At 35.6% G+C, this 14,349-nt stretch overlaps 1 protein-coding gene across 12 annotated transcripts in view; it reads left to right on the top strand.

Annotated features, from left to right (window-relative positions):
* Window positions 1–14,349, top strand: part of LOC129767924 (gamma-aminobutyric acid receptor subunit beta) — a 182,912-nt gene that overhangs the window by 92,459 nt on the left and 76,104 nt on the right. For all 12 annotated transcript variants that reach the window (XR_008741596.1, XM_055769204.1, XM_055769214.1 and 9 more), the window contains exons 5-6: window positions 5,851–6,077; window positions 11,805–11,887. Coding sequence is in view for 11 of the 12 variants with exons in the window: in XM_055769204.1 (XP_055625179.1) it covers window positions 5,851–6,077; window positions 11,805–11,887 (310 nt within the window). In the remaining variant the exon portion in view is untranslated. The remainder of the gene's footprint in view (window positions 1–5,850; window positions 6,078–11,804; window positions 11,888–14,349) is intronic.

Raw genomic sequence — 14,349 nt, 5'->3', positions numbered from 1 at the left:
GAGCAGCATGTTATTGATTCAGAAGAAAAAGTTCTACCTAGGTCAACTCTGCCCTATAAGATACATTGTCCTGTGATCTTTCGAATATCCATGTGGTTATTGCACCTCAGATGAACAAATTTAGACTATAATTTTCACATTCGTTTCGTACTAGACCTTCCAACGATAATTAGTTCCATCATTATATACTTTTTTTTCTTTTCATAGTAATAAAAACAGGACTTTGTCTCGCCGATTAACCATTTTGGCAACAATTTTTAGCTGGACCAGCATCACATCGAAATGCATCAAAAAATATTTCCAACTGTCTGATATTGTTGTAGATTCCTGAACCGCAGTCTTAAAATCAATACGAAATAATATCTCCAAAGTTTTTCCAGTCGTAAATTTTATTCTTATAAATCAATTAAAATTGAAATAGCTACAACGACAATGAAAACGAAACAAAATTCTTTCACTTTGATCGTGAACCAATCGACTGACACAACCCGCTTGCCCGCCGATAACGCCCCACCCCACACATGATGAACGATCGTGCTTCGTTAGTAACTGTTGCTCATTATCATTATTAGTGGAAACCAAATCAAAACACGATTGATAAATATATTGAATTGAGTTTGTGTTGTTAAGCAGAACAATCGAGAAGCGATATTAACCAGTTTATACTCTAGAGCAGTCTATACAGATCAAGATATGCAATAATAACATAATCAATTGCTGAAAAACAATGGATACGTAAATAAAGTAATTTAAAACACTGTCACTACAGGACGTGACCCATTGCCCGCCTGCAAAATTGATTTTTGTGATTTATCCGTAATCGTTTTTATGTTCACAGATGATTCGTTGTGTTTGTGTTTCGCATTATTTCTTCTTCTTTTCCGTTCCCACCGCTCTGTTCGCTCAAATATTTATTATATCTTCTGTTCCTATCAATGCGTTGTGTACTTTGAATTATGTGTGTATTAATTTTCAATTTGATTAATTTAATCTGTCTCCGATTTCTGGATTTGTTTTCACACTCTACTGTTTATAATTTTACCGTAGGAAATATCGTTTGGAAGCAAAACAGTTGTGAAGAAGCTTCTGAACATTTTGATTTTTACTTTTTTTGGGGCGACTGATTTTATCTCTCTCTGCTTTCTATTATCCGAGACTATTCATCCCGAATAATAAATTTCGGTGCACTACATGCGGGGCTAGACAGCCTTCTTCAGAACTGTGTCCGACAGTAAACTTTAGCCCCTCTTTATGATATTTAATTTATGTTTTGCGTTGTTCCCTTACCAATCCAGGGATATCTAAGATCACCCGACGGGAACGTTCGCTTTAAGTTTTGTTCCTTGAATCGCACTCATTAGTTTTGTTTTTTTTCTTTTTTGTTTTGCTTTGGAATACACTGCGCTGCGTAGTTTATCCTGTTTGGTTTAAACTTCTCTCCCTAGGCTGGATAGCTCGAAAACTCTCTGCTCCAAATGCTTCAAGTGTGTTTCTATTTTCTTTCCCCCCACGATTGAATCTTCGATCTCTGGAACTCCCCAGTATGGCTTCGATGTTTTACTTTGTTTTTGATTTCTGTTCCGAAACCCTTTCGGTTCCTGGTTCCTGTGTTTTCCATTCATCATTTGAATTTTATCGTGTTCGCATGAGACAACTTTTACTCGAGGAATTGCATCCAAACAGAACGGTACCAACCCCTGGCTGCGTGATTTATCTCTCGCAGCAACACTACGACCGTGATTGTGATTATCCTCGAGACATGCAGCCGCAACGAATGGCTTGTGTGCGTGTGTATGTACATATTTGTTTGGGATTTTCTTCGATACCCCTTCCTGTATGGTGAAAACTCTACGAACCAATGTGCAAGCCACGGAAGGAAAATGATAAAATAAATAAAATCTCTGTGTGTGTGCGGAAAATTTGAAATGCCGTTCGATATTGTACTTGATGAGTGCTTCCAGTATATTAGAATGGCGTTATAACAAGCGAGAGATGGTTAGAAGTGCGAACCCATACTGGTCCGTGGAACGAAATAACATCGTCAGACGGGAGAGGTGCAGTTTTGTTTAAGATCACCATCTCAAATTATGAATATAATGCGTTTTTATCTTAGAGGGAAATAATTGAATTTCATAAACACAAAAACTATACAACTTTTTACTTTTCCAAACAATTCTGCTAAAAAGTGGTTCCTTCGCAAAGGACGATTTTATTCATAAATTTCATTCTTGTATTTTCTTTTATTTGGCTCAAATTATAGAAACGCATTCTTCATGACCAACAAGAACAATTCCCATCATCAGTTTGTCATTTTGACTCTAGCCTTCCTTTTGAGAAGGGCTTAAGCAAGGATTGCTTGAAAAATTAAAAAAAAATCCTACTCAGAATTCCACTCAGAAACGGTTGGTTCAATTGATTCGGTGTTTTTCGCAATGTTCTAAAATTATATTACTGGGGCTATATGGAGAAAGTATGCACTACTAATAAAAAATTGTATTTTCATTGTATTTCAAAAACAAAAAATGTTTAAAAAGTTGGATTTGTGACAATTGTCCAAATGTTTCTTACAACTGTTTACATAATTACACATAATTTGCTGTCGAAAAGTGCACGCCAAAATTTTGCTAAATGCTACCGTTTCTAAGATACAGTGATTTCAGAATAAAATTTACTGAAAATTCTAAAATTTTGGTCAAGTTTTTTAATGTTTTTGGAGCCTTTTTAACCAAGAAGTAAATTTTTACTAAACGAGTAGAAAATTTCCACTGCAGTACTTGAATTAATTAAGTGATGTGGTTAATTTTGATGGTTGTGTAGATTGTGTACAAAAAAAACATGGTGGAGAAAAAAATCAAGTTGATTTCAATGTATTTCGCAAATTTATTGCTTTTTATTCGTGATTTTATTATATATTATATATATATGTATATTTCATAAATTTATAATATTTTTATCCCCCATTTTTTTTTCATATAGGTCCACTTTGTAATAAATCATATTTGTTATGCGTTACAACAATCAAAACAATTCAAACATTAAAAGATTATTTTATGAGAAAATTATTCTTAAAAAAATAGAAAATAAAAAAATAATTAGATTTGTTCTAATGTATATTCTTTTACACAACCTTATGCTATGAAAACTAACTACATCATTTAATTATTCCAAACAAGGCAGTCGAAAATAAACTTCTGTTTTAGGAAAATTTACTTCTAGGTTTTAAAGACTCGGAAAACATTCGAAAACGGCCAAAAGTTGAGAAATATCAGTATATTTCATTTTAAAATCACTGTATCTCAGAAATGGCATGGCATTTAGCAAAATTTTGCCGTGCACCTTTTTGATTTAAATTTTTTTTCGTACTCTCATGAAATCTGGTTTGGAAACAATACAAAGAAACATTTCAACATTTTTCAAAAATCCAACTTTTTATAAAATAAAACCATAATTTTTTTGTCCATTATTTTTCCATTTTGTCGTCGTAAATATAAGATCTTGGTTTTTCCTTTTTGTTGAATGCTAGAGTTCAGCGCACCTAAGTGCCTATTGAGAAAATAGAGATTAAGTGTTATTTTGGAAATAGAATTCCCAATAATAACTCACGGAAGACACTTCTGAGTATTTTTTTTTTTAATGTTTTCAATCAATTTTGTTTAGACCTTTCTCAAAAGTAAGGCTACAGTCGAAATGGAAAACCGATTATATGAACTATCCTTTTTGGTTATAAAGAATAAGTCTGCAAAATTTGAACCAAATCAAAATACATTTAGAAAAGTCGACCTTCGAATCCAAATGGAATCGCTTTGAAGGATTTTTCCAGATTATTAGGCAAAAATACTTTCAATTGTAGTACCGGACATTGAATTTCAAGTTCTTCAATATTATATTACATATTTCACTGATCTTTCAACAAATTTCACCAATAAGCTTACCACTGCATTGTAGAATCTTTGGGTTAATGAGGTTCTTTTATTGAACTCCAAGACTCTTGCTCTAAACACATACTCTGGCCCGTTATGCATTCTTTGTACATTGAGAGTTTTTTACGTGGTAAATGAGAGACGCTTTAAGGCTTCTAAGAACATTATCCAGTTGATTTAAGTTAACTTACTGATAATTGACAATTTCCTGATGTAAAGCCACTTCTGGGTGATTTTAGTTACAACAGTTTTTCGATTCTATATCCCGCACCTCGTTCCGCAGAATGTTATTTCGCTCCAAGCTTACAAACCTCGCGGACCAGAAACTACCATCTCCGCCGCCGCAGATATACATTGCACGGTATATTTCTTCAGCTTCCACAGCAACACGCTGTACTATCGCTCTAAGACATTTCACGTCGATACGGTGTGCTCTTGCCAAGCTACTACTTCTCTGCGACAAAAGTAAATGAACCCGAAACGCAGCAGCAAGCAGCAAGCAGCACTCACGATATTTACAAATATACTTTATCACCCCCTGGTTGAGCAATCACCACCACCCAACGATGCCACCCATATCCATCCCCTCGCCCCTAAGACCTCTGAATTCCCCATGAATCACCCTTACTTGGAATGCTCTCGTATTTGTCGTATACAGTATCCTTTAGCAAACTATTTACTGTTGGATTGGAATAGACCCACTATTTCGCGATAACCAATAACAACAAATCAAAAGCAACCACAGCACTTGCATCCATGAACCCCATACAGCTCAAATTCGGGCATTCAGTTCCATTTTCGTCGTCATTGCTTCTTATCGTTTCCATATATACTGTTCTTTCCTAAGTTTTAGAACGCTGTTTCCGTCCTCCGTTCCAATTACTGTAACGATGTAAGCATTCATAGCCCGATCCTGATATATCAGTCCACAATTCTCTGAAGGATGTACGATTTTTCCATTCTGCAATGTAATTTCTTTTTTTTTTCTCGACGAGAAATCACCCCTCGCCATTATCGCAACCCTTTGATTTTCAGTGTCTGTGCTTGGAACAAGAACCGACTCACGAGACGTCAAAGTCATACATCTTTCTAAGAAGGCAGATGAGAAACCAAAAAAAAGCGTATATATCTGTAGAGGAGATCTCTGTAATTAAAATTAAAATGAGGAATCCTTTTTCCACTCTCGTTCATCCATATAACTTTTGCGCGCCGCGAAACGCAAATGAATCAAAAGTCTTAATTTCGTACCATCGTTTCGGCTCCCATAATGAGCAGTGAACAAAAAATATATCCACCGTAACTAAGCCCTTCAAAATCACGCCGCTAGACATTGGAGCAATGAATGGAAGCTCTTCGTTTCAATTTTAATTACGGTCTCTCGCTCGTTTGTGTTATTATCGGATTTTTCGTTGGTAACTAGTGATCTTGTTTTTATTCGTTTGCATTGAATACTTGTATTCATATTGGTGTTTTATCAATTAAGTATGTTTTTATCCAAAAAAAAAAAATGTAAATCAAATACAAAATTATCGAACAATTATGTTTGATCGTAATGAATCACAATTTTTGTGTCGTGAATCACAACAAACAAAAAAAAACACAATTTGTTAACCGTTGGTTTTTTCTTCTCTCTTCTTTTTTCTCTTTTCCCACACCAAACGAAAACCAAAACGAAAATCGGCAAACACAAATGACGTCGCCGGGAATCGGAATCGGCTCGCATCCCGGTTCGCAATTGGTCGTGTTCGAAACATGCACACACCAAACAACCCCATCAAAAAAACAAATCCTCAAATCCAACAATCTAAAACTATTACCGATGTGGAACATTGTTAATTAAAATTGTTAATTTGAACCTAAAACAACGTTGAAAAAATTGGAAAATGTGTAACTAAAACCCGGAAAATGCAACCAAACCGTCACCTGCCAGGATTTCACATTGGATTTTTACTTTCGACAATTTTGGACTGATCCACGTTTAGCTTACAGAAAAAGGCCGGGTGTAGAAACATTGTCAGTTGGATCTGAGTTCATAAAGAATATTTGGGTACCCGACACGTTTTTTGTAAACGAGAAACAATCATACTTTCATATAGCGACTACTAGCAATGAATTTATAAGAATACATCATTCTGGATCAATAACTAGAAGTATTCGGTAAGATTTCGATGTTCTATAAAACTCCTTTTTGTTTCGTTATTTTTTATGCTTCTGTTTTTTTTTTATTGATTTGAATTTGTGATGATAAGCAACAGTAACAAAAAAAAACTTATTTGTCAACTACACGCAAATAGGGTGATGGCAGAAAATTCACACGTTTGAAATTGTTACCTCCTGAAATTTCAGTTCCTGCGTGCGAGCAAGGCAAAGGAATGTTCGAATAACCTAACCTAAACCTTGCCCACCCTCCCAAATAGATTACGTCTGCATAAGTTGTGAAGCAATGGATCGGAAGCTGACTTGATGAGGATTGATTTAAAAAAACACACTCAAATTTTTTATCGAGTTTTCAAATGATAAAAGTTGTACGTTTACCCTGTTCTCTCGAAAGCAAGTGAGCTGTTTACTAGACAGAAAATGATTGTGAAATATTTCCATCTCTTGAATTGTTTCACATAATAAAAGTGGGAACGCAGTGAAATCGGAATGAATTAGAAATAATTTAGTTTCTACTAAAGAAAGATAGTTTCTTCGAACAGAAATATGCGCAATGAAATCACATTTCCGCGTAGAATGTGAATTAATTAATTTTTGTATCTTTTAACGAAAAATTTAGATCACACACCGAAAATAACATTTTCAGAGGTATTCCACACATTTTCAATTCACTATAGATCCGTCATAGTGAATGAATTGATAAATGTGAGAAATATTATAAATGAAACATGTAAACATCTAATTTATGATCGATTGTGATTTCATTGCGCTCAGTACAAGCTCCATGGATTTTTAGAGGCAAAACAAACTTTAAAAATGATTTTTTCTTTATTCGAAAGATATTTTTTATTTGCTATTCTTATTTGAATATGATCTCCGGCGAGGAAGTTCAAATTTCGATATCTTTTTGCAGCAATGGGGGCCCCTAATCAGTGATAACGTGGCGAATGTTATCTTCCACCTAATCTCTTTTCAACGGCTTACCGAAGTATACCAGAGACTTTGCATAGTACAAAAAGTTCAACGGGGTTAAATCATATGATCCTGAATGCCAACTCATATATCCATTACCCAAAATCAGTGTTGGAAAAAATCATCTTCGCTAAAATCAAATGCACAGATTTTCGGGCTAGGTTGCATCGAAAACCTATATATTCCAAACGAAAATTAAAATGACAGATCCAAGCAACCATTGAATATGAGCAAATGAACTTTTGTACTTCAATATGTTTTGATGTTTATTTTTTCCACCCAGTGTCATTTTCATCTTGATTATCGGAAACGTCAGAACTGAATTTCATTTCAGCCAAATGAATATCAGCTGTTGTTAACTTCTAACCTGAGGCTGCTGTGTGCGGTTGGGTTTTGCAGTTGCCGGATGCCGTAATCGGAAATACCTTATGATATTCCCGATGTCGCAAATGACTTCAGCTAAAACCACTCGTTGTATCCATTCTGCATATGCCGTTGCTACCGTCTCGTCAAATAAAATTTATTTTAAACTTAAATTCACTGCCAGAACGAATATCGTTTCGGATGTGATGAATATCAATTTGTTGCTTTTGATATCCAAAGTATAAATAACAGCGAAGTTATGAACCCCACTCAATGTCGCATTCATTCATTATAGCAAATTTGCTCATGTAATAGCGATATGAACAAAATGAACTCGTTTGTTATTGTCATCAATATAATGAGGGCAGTGTGTTTCAAGCTAAAAAAAACAACATCCTATTCGTTTCTCGTGAATATTTGTTGATATTCTAAGACACTGCCCAAAATTATTCGTTCGTCGAATAATTCAATATATCAATTATGGCACTGGCGGTGTGGCATGCTACACCGTCTTGTTGAAATTGTTGTTGAATTTCTCCACATTGAGTGCCACTTAATTGTTGTACAAAAAAGTCACTGATAATGCCCTTACAATTATCTATTACGACCGGCATCATTTTTGAATAAAAAAAAACGAACCAATGATTCCACTGCCTTATGAAGCACACCAAGCGATAAGTTCAGGTATCAATGTATTCATTATTAAATGGCACATCAAACTAAACACAAAATTAGTTTGGCAACTGTCAGCTGGCACAAATATCAACGTGTTGCCTCTAAAAGGGGCAATTTATCTCAAAAAAGCGAGAACTGTCGATTGTACAATTTGTCAGCACAAGTCTCAGCAAATGACTTTTCACAGTACGTTCATAAATTGAACTTAATAATATCTGCGCACATTCCAATGGTTTCTAATAATTTATTGGACTGCTAGCCGAGTACGTTTTCCCTTTGCATGATAATATTATTGCCATTTTCCGTGAAAGAAATAACGTGCGTTCCTGAATTCGTTGAATTTTTGGATCAATTCACACTTAACTTTTCAATAAAATCTCTCTGTTTTGATCGATTCTCTTCATTGACTTCCTCTTTCAATAACCACAGCGTTTCAAACAAACTTTGCGTCAGTTTTGCCATAAATTACTTAATAAACAAGTGGAGGAGTGGACTCCTGATTGTCGAACACTTCAGGAAAACCTTTTACCGCTGAATTATTAACGGTAGAGGAAGTCGATGAACAGAATCGATCAAAACAGAGAGGTCTGCTTGAAAGTTTTCGATTCTTTGTTTTTAAAGAGGCTTTAAACTTTGCAGTTCATTCGCCTCTTGGTCTGATTGAAAAGTTAAGTTGGGAAATCTGCTATCTACCGACTAACCTGAGCGATTTTATGTCGGTGCATCTGTTCTTGTGTACAAATAGCAACTCTTCAATTTACCATTGGTAGAGATATATTTACTTTTTTACATAAATAAGAATGATTTGAATGAGAACAAAAAATCTAATTATTAGGAAGTGAGGAATAGCGTTTTAATTGATTCTATGGGTACTTGATTTTAGCATAAAATTTATCATCTATCGGATTCTATAGCAAACTCACATTGGAACGTTTTTGCAGTTGAGTTCTTAACTTAAGAAAAAGTTGATGAAGAGAAATCGATCAAGTCACTTAGGCGGCTCGCACACCGGAGCAATAAGCAACTAGCAAGCTACAATACGCAATATGCAACAGGCGACATATTTTGTTGTTTTTCGCATTTCAAAGCAACATGAACGTCTGACATTATGCAAACAGTCTGCCCCATGAACGGAACATGCCAAATTATGGGCAATAAGTTGCTCTTCAACCGACACGTCGTGTTGCTAGCGATATATGTTGCTTTACAAAGACGATAGCGATATTGTATTGCGTCGGTGTGCGAAATCAACTAAAATTAAATGGAAAAACCAATTGGCGATAATATTGCTTATTGCATGTTGATAGTTGCTTATTGCTCCGGTGTGCTTTACACCCATTGCATTCTAAGCCCCTCAATTATAAAAAAATAACGTTTTTTTTTGGCCTAACTTTTTTTTTCAAAAGAGCATGATTAACAATATTCTTGTATATGACTTTGTTTATTTTTTTTTGTGGTGAGGCTTGCGAAAACCGCTACCAATGGATGGACCAAGTCCATAGCGGACTTGTGATTTTTTCTTGTAGACTCCCACCATTCTAGACAGCCTCAGACACATAATTATAAAATGTTTGTCACCATTGATTGAGTTTTTAAATTGAGTGCATAAATATTGCCCCCAATAATAAAAACCTGAGTATATTTCATATTCTGGAAAAGAATATCGTTGCAGCAAAATAAATATGTAATACTTGAGTCTCGAGTGATTACGTTTAGGGATGTTTTATCTATGTGTGTAATTTTTCCTATAAAACGTATAAAAGATGTTTTAGTTGGCGGTTGGTCCTTAATTTCTGATCCAAAACTAGAGATGAATAGCTCATGAAATTCATTGCGCAATAGATCCATCGATTCGTGTGCTGTTTCGTCTCTTTTTTATTTTTTTCCCTAAAACTCAAAATCAAAACATGCTATCACAACTGGCATCCCAGTTCATATATTTGAAAAATGACAGCAATCTGTTTAATCTCCGAAATAATATACAAAAATAATATAATACATGGTGAAAAATTTCTATGACGAAATATAACATTTCGCTCAACAGAATTTGGAACAAATTACTCGACTCTCGACTCGTCATATAGAATTAGACCTTATGTTATAAACCAAGCCAAGATATATAAAGTAAGATATATAGATATATAAGATATATAAATTTTATGATATAGCAAATATTTTATGATATAATTGGTTCACGCTGAACGAAAAATCATCCATATACATTGCATTCCATATAATAATCAATAAAAAGTGAATACTGCCAACAATTTAGTAAATATAAAAAAAATATAAAACAGATCGGAGAATTATACATTTTTCCGATAAAATAAAATAAAACTGGCTAGGCTACAAAGTTTATATTCACAATTGAATGTGATTTCGAGGCTGGATTTCCAGGTTTTAGCAAAAATATCAACAATTTGCTAGAATGCAAATAAAAATCTTTAAGTAGATTCGAATAGAGATCCACAATATTAAATTTCTGCTCATTTCTAAAATACGTTGAGCCCTGCGTTGGATCGTGAAGACTGGCGCTGAATTTTCCGTTTGTTTCGTACCGGTCCAATCGGACCGACAAAGGATTTTTCGTTTGGCATTGGTAATGACAGTATAAAATTAGCTCAGACTCAACGGATTACGCTACACTACCATACAAATTATGCGCTAGTTATAGCTGGTGAGAAGCTTCGCTGAATTTTAACCCGAATATAACTGGCTTGACATGTTTCTATCCAAATTCTACCTTTTTGGTATCGTTGTTGTCTCAATATGATATCGAATGTTTGTAGCTTGTATCAATATAGTTAAATTCGAACAAATGAAAATAAAAATCAAGTTTTTAGGTACGATGAATGAGAATATTTCCAAGTATTTTCTTTGGATTAATCATTTGGAAACATTTGACCTTTCAAAACCTACAGGGAATCGAATGTGTATTGACCGTCAACCCTGGGGATAGCTGCGAAGTTACATCTATTATTCTCAGATTGTGAATTATGACACCAATTCAAACAAAGTCTCCACAAACAGTTCAATAAAATTATATCACAGTTGTAAAGCCTGAATGAAATTTTGGCTGCTATTCTGGGCGCTGAATGCATCTTATTTGGAATTAGTCGACGTCGAATTAGATGACTATTCTCGTCGTATCAACCAATCCCAGCCAAGTCAGCTTCCAACGAAATGAAGACGAATACATTGTATAGCACGTGTGTTGCCCTTTTACTGTCACAATCCAGTTTGCCTTTTGTGTTAATACTCCCCCACCAAGTTAGCCAAATCATCGGGCAGCGTAGTTTTTCTGGCACACACCGTCCAATAGTGGAGCTCATCCCAAGGTTTCACCGATGTGTGTGTGCTATTGAAACTAACCAGGTACAATCCAACGGTCCGATCTACTTTGATGTGATCTTATTTATTCTAAACCACAAACGAATACCCGCTAAACCCCGTTCTCTCATGTTCGTAACATCATTCCCCCCTTTTCAACCCACTGCTCAATCCAGAAAACAATAACTAAATTCAAACTAAATGTACCCATGTGACCACATCATTCGAACCGAAACAGTGTGAAAATGTCAATTAATTACCAGAAACTATTATGTGTTTGCTTTACCGAAGCCTTTTATACGAAGCCAAAAAAAAACAGCAATAATAATCAAACATTGGATTCTATTGTAAGTACACGTTGTCTCATTATGCTTATTACTATTCCAGATTAACAATCACAGCATCATGTCCAATGAATTTACAATATTTTCCAATGGATAGACAATTATGTCATATAGAAATAGAAAGCTGTAAGTATCTCTCGGAATTGCCACTTGCCATACAAACCAGTCAAGCGTCACTGTAAATGATGCAATTCCAATCATATTCTTTCGATTTTTAAGATATTATATATATAAAAAACGATCAGCAAATCTTAAAAGCTATAGATTAAAAAAGGGACCCATGTTAAAGTGGAAGGTTCGCTTCCATTATCAAGCAGAGCACCAGAATGTAAAACCGAATATCAAGATGGAACAAAATATGACATGTTTCACAGAAGTTCTCCTCCATCCCTCGGACGAGATACAGCTTGCTGTCGTTTATCAGAAAGCAGCGAGAAAAACACGCTGTATTTTTCATTTTCTTACTCTTGTTAATCTTTCTGTTTTCCATCTTCCGAATTGAAATCCCAGCCCTTTTTCGTAGGCTCAATCCCAAGTTATTTTATGTTTGATGTGATGTTTGGACAAACCGATTCCCCCTTTTTTGGCCCACGGACGGGTGTCATCAACCAAGCCCATGAAGATCCCGTCCAAATGCCATGACGTAGACGTAGCGTAAGCCAAATTTGGTTTGAAATTGGTTTCCCGAACACAATCCACGATGTGAAAGATGAAATCCCTTCTACTTTATGTTCCCACAATTATTGACCGGATTTTTTGTTCGAACCCCATCCATACATTGACTGTCAAGAATTGTTTTTTGTTTCTCTTATTTGTTTATACACAAACCATTTCCATAAAAATACACATGATTCCGATCCTTTGACACTCAGTCCGGTCCGCCCGGTCACGAGCGGGGCTGGAAGATTAATTTGCTTTTATCTGTTACTTGTTACAATCACTAACTCACTCACCGAAATTCACGACACGTTGCGCTCGTCGTGGAATAAACACACCACCACTCACCACCCACAACCCACCGCATAGCATAATAAGCCACCACTAACTGACGAATGTCGTCTCGGATGGCGAAAGCGAACAAATCATGTCACTCACCAGCCAGACGACAGCAACACAACACAATCTATTTTTCTTTATTCATTCCACACCCACACTTTTATTCTTGTTAGTGGATTTCGGAATAACAATTGCCATGCATTTGTCAAACACGCATTATTCACCCCACCCCAACAACTCTGAATCAATTCACCCAGCTTCCATGTTTTAATGTTTCTTTTTCTTCGTCACACGTCAAGTGTACAATTATGTGCCATCATTTTTTATCTCCCTCAAACGTTGAAAAATACACCGCGCAAGTAAGCTGGCTGCGCTCGAGTAAGTATCTCCGGATAGACCCGAGCGAAAAGCAAAAAAAAAAGAAATCAGTGACCCGACTCCCACATTTCCCCATGTGGGAGAGCAGCTTCTTTGCTCGGATCTTGTGTTCACAAAACACACAACATCCGGAGCGCCTCTGCCTCTGATAAAGGATCAGCCTGCTGTGTGCGTTTTTCCGAAGGATACACCCCCAAAGCCACCCGGCGACTGTCCGCCGCTGCGAGAATTTGTGTGCTCAAACATATCGTATTTTGCACCGCTGCCAAGCCAACAAGATTTTCGCTGTTAAAATGACCCCCCTCAAAAAAAAAAAAAAAAAAAAATAGCAGTACCTAAAATAACAAAGAAAAAGCTAAGCAACTGCAAAGGTTAATAGCTCTTCGTACCCGGACCCGCATTCAAAGCATTGTTTTCTGAACCACTTGGCCTAAACACAGAAAAAAAACAGAACTATGTAGGAGCGTTTGAAGGTTTGATAATGATAGTTCTGGTTTTGCAAATTCGGAATTTGGTGATCAAACCTCCAAACTAACGTAAAAAACAGTCAAGTGTTGTACTCAAGACGGAAATAATTTGTAAATCACAAATCAAGAAAAGCAGATCGAAATGCATACAACAAGATATTGGATGAAAGCGAGGAATTTTCGCCGATTGTGACAGGAATAATAACTGTCAACTTGTCAACTTTCAATTTAGTGTGTTACGTTGAGGTTTTCTTCTATTATTGTTGTGTTCATTCTGTCTGGTCTTCATTGTTTTTGTAATGCCTTGATTTTTGGTGAGTCCAACACCGCCTTTCAAAAGGATTCAAATCAATCGAGTTCGAGCGCTAACTTTCATTCGAGCGTTCATAGTTTTTCTTTTTTGTGTTTTCTCAGTTAGAATTTTTTCAGTTGAGTTTATTTTCCGAATAGAATTTGTGCCGTCATTCATCCGGTAATTGATTCGCGGAACAGATCGAATAAGAAAGCAAATGTGAAAATATCTAATTGAACAGCCCCTGTTTGTTGATTTATATATATACATGCGTTAACCAACGATACATACACTATACAAGTTTCTATGTTTTAGTATCCAACCTGTTTATACACACAGTCTGTTGTGCCCCGAAAAATAATGTTATTAAAAAAAACAGCGAAAAAGCATTACCTCTCTTCAGTTTATTTTCTATGAACCAGATTATTTTCGGTCTATTTTCTAATTTTGAAACA

The sequence above is a fragment of the Toxorhynchites rutilus genome, chromosome 2, assembly GCF_029784135.1.
Source record: "Toxorhynchites rutilus septentrionalis strain SRP chromosome 2, ASM2978413v1, whole genome shotgun sequence".
In the NCBI taxonomy this organism is placed as follows: Eukaryota; Metazoa; Arthropoda; class Insecta; order Diptera; family Culicidae; genus Toxorhynchites; species Toxorhynchites rutilus.
Note: the sequence above shows the minus strand (reverse complement) of the source record. Positions and strands in the feature narration are given on the sequence as shown.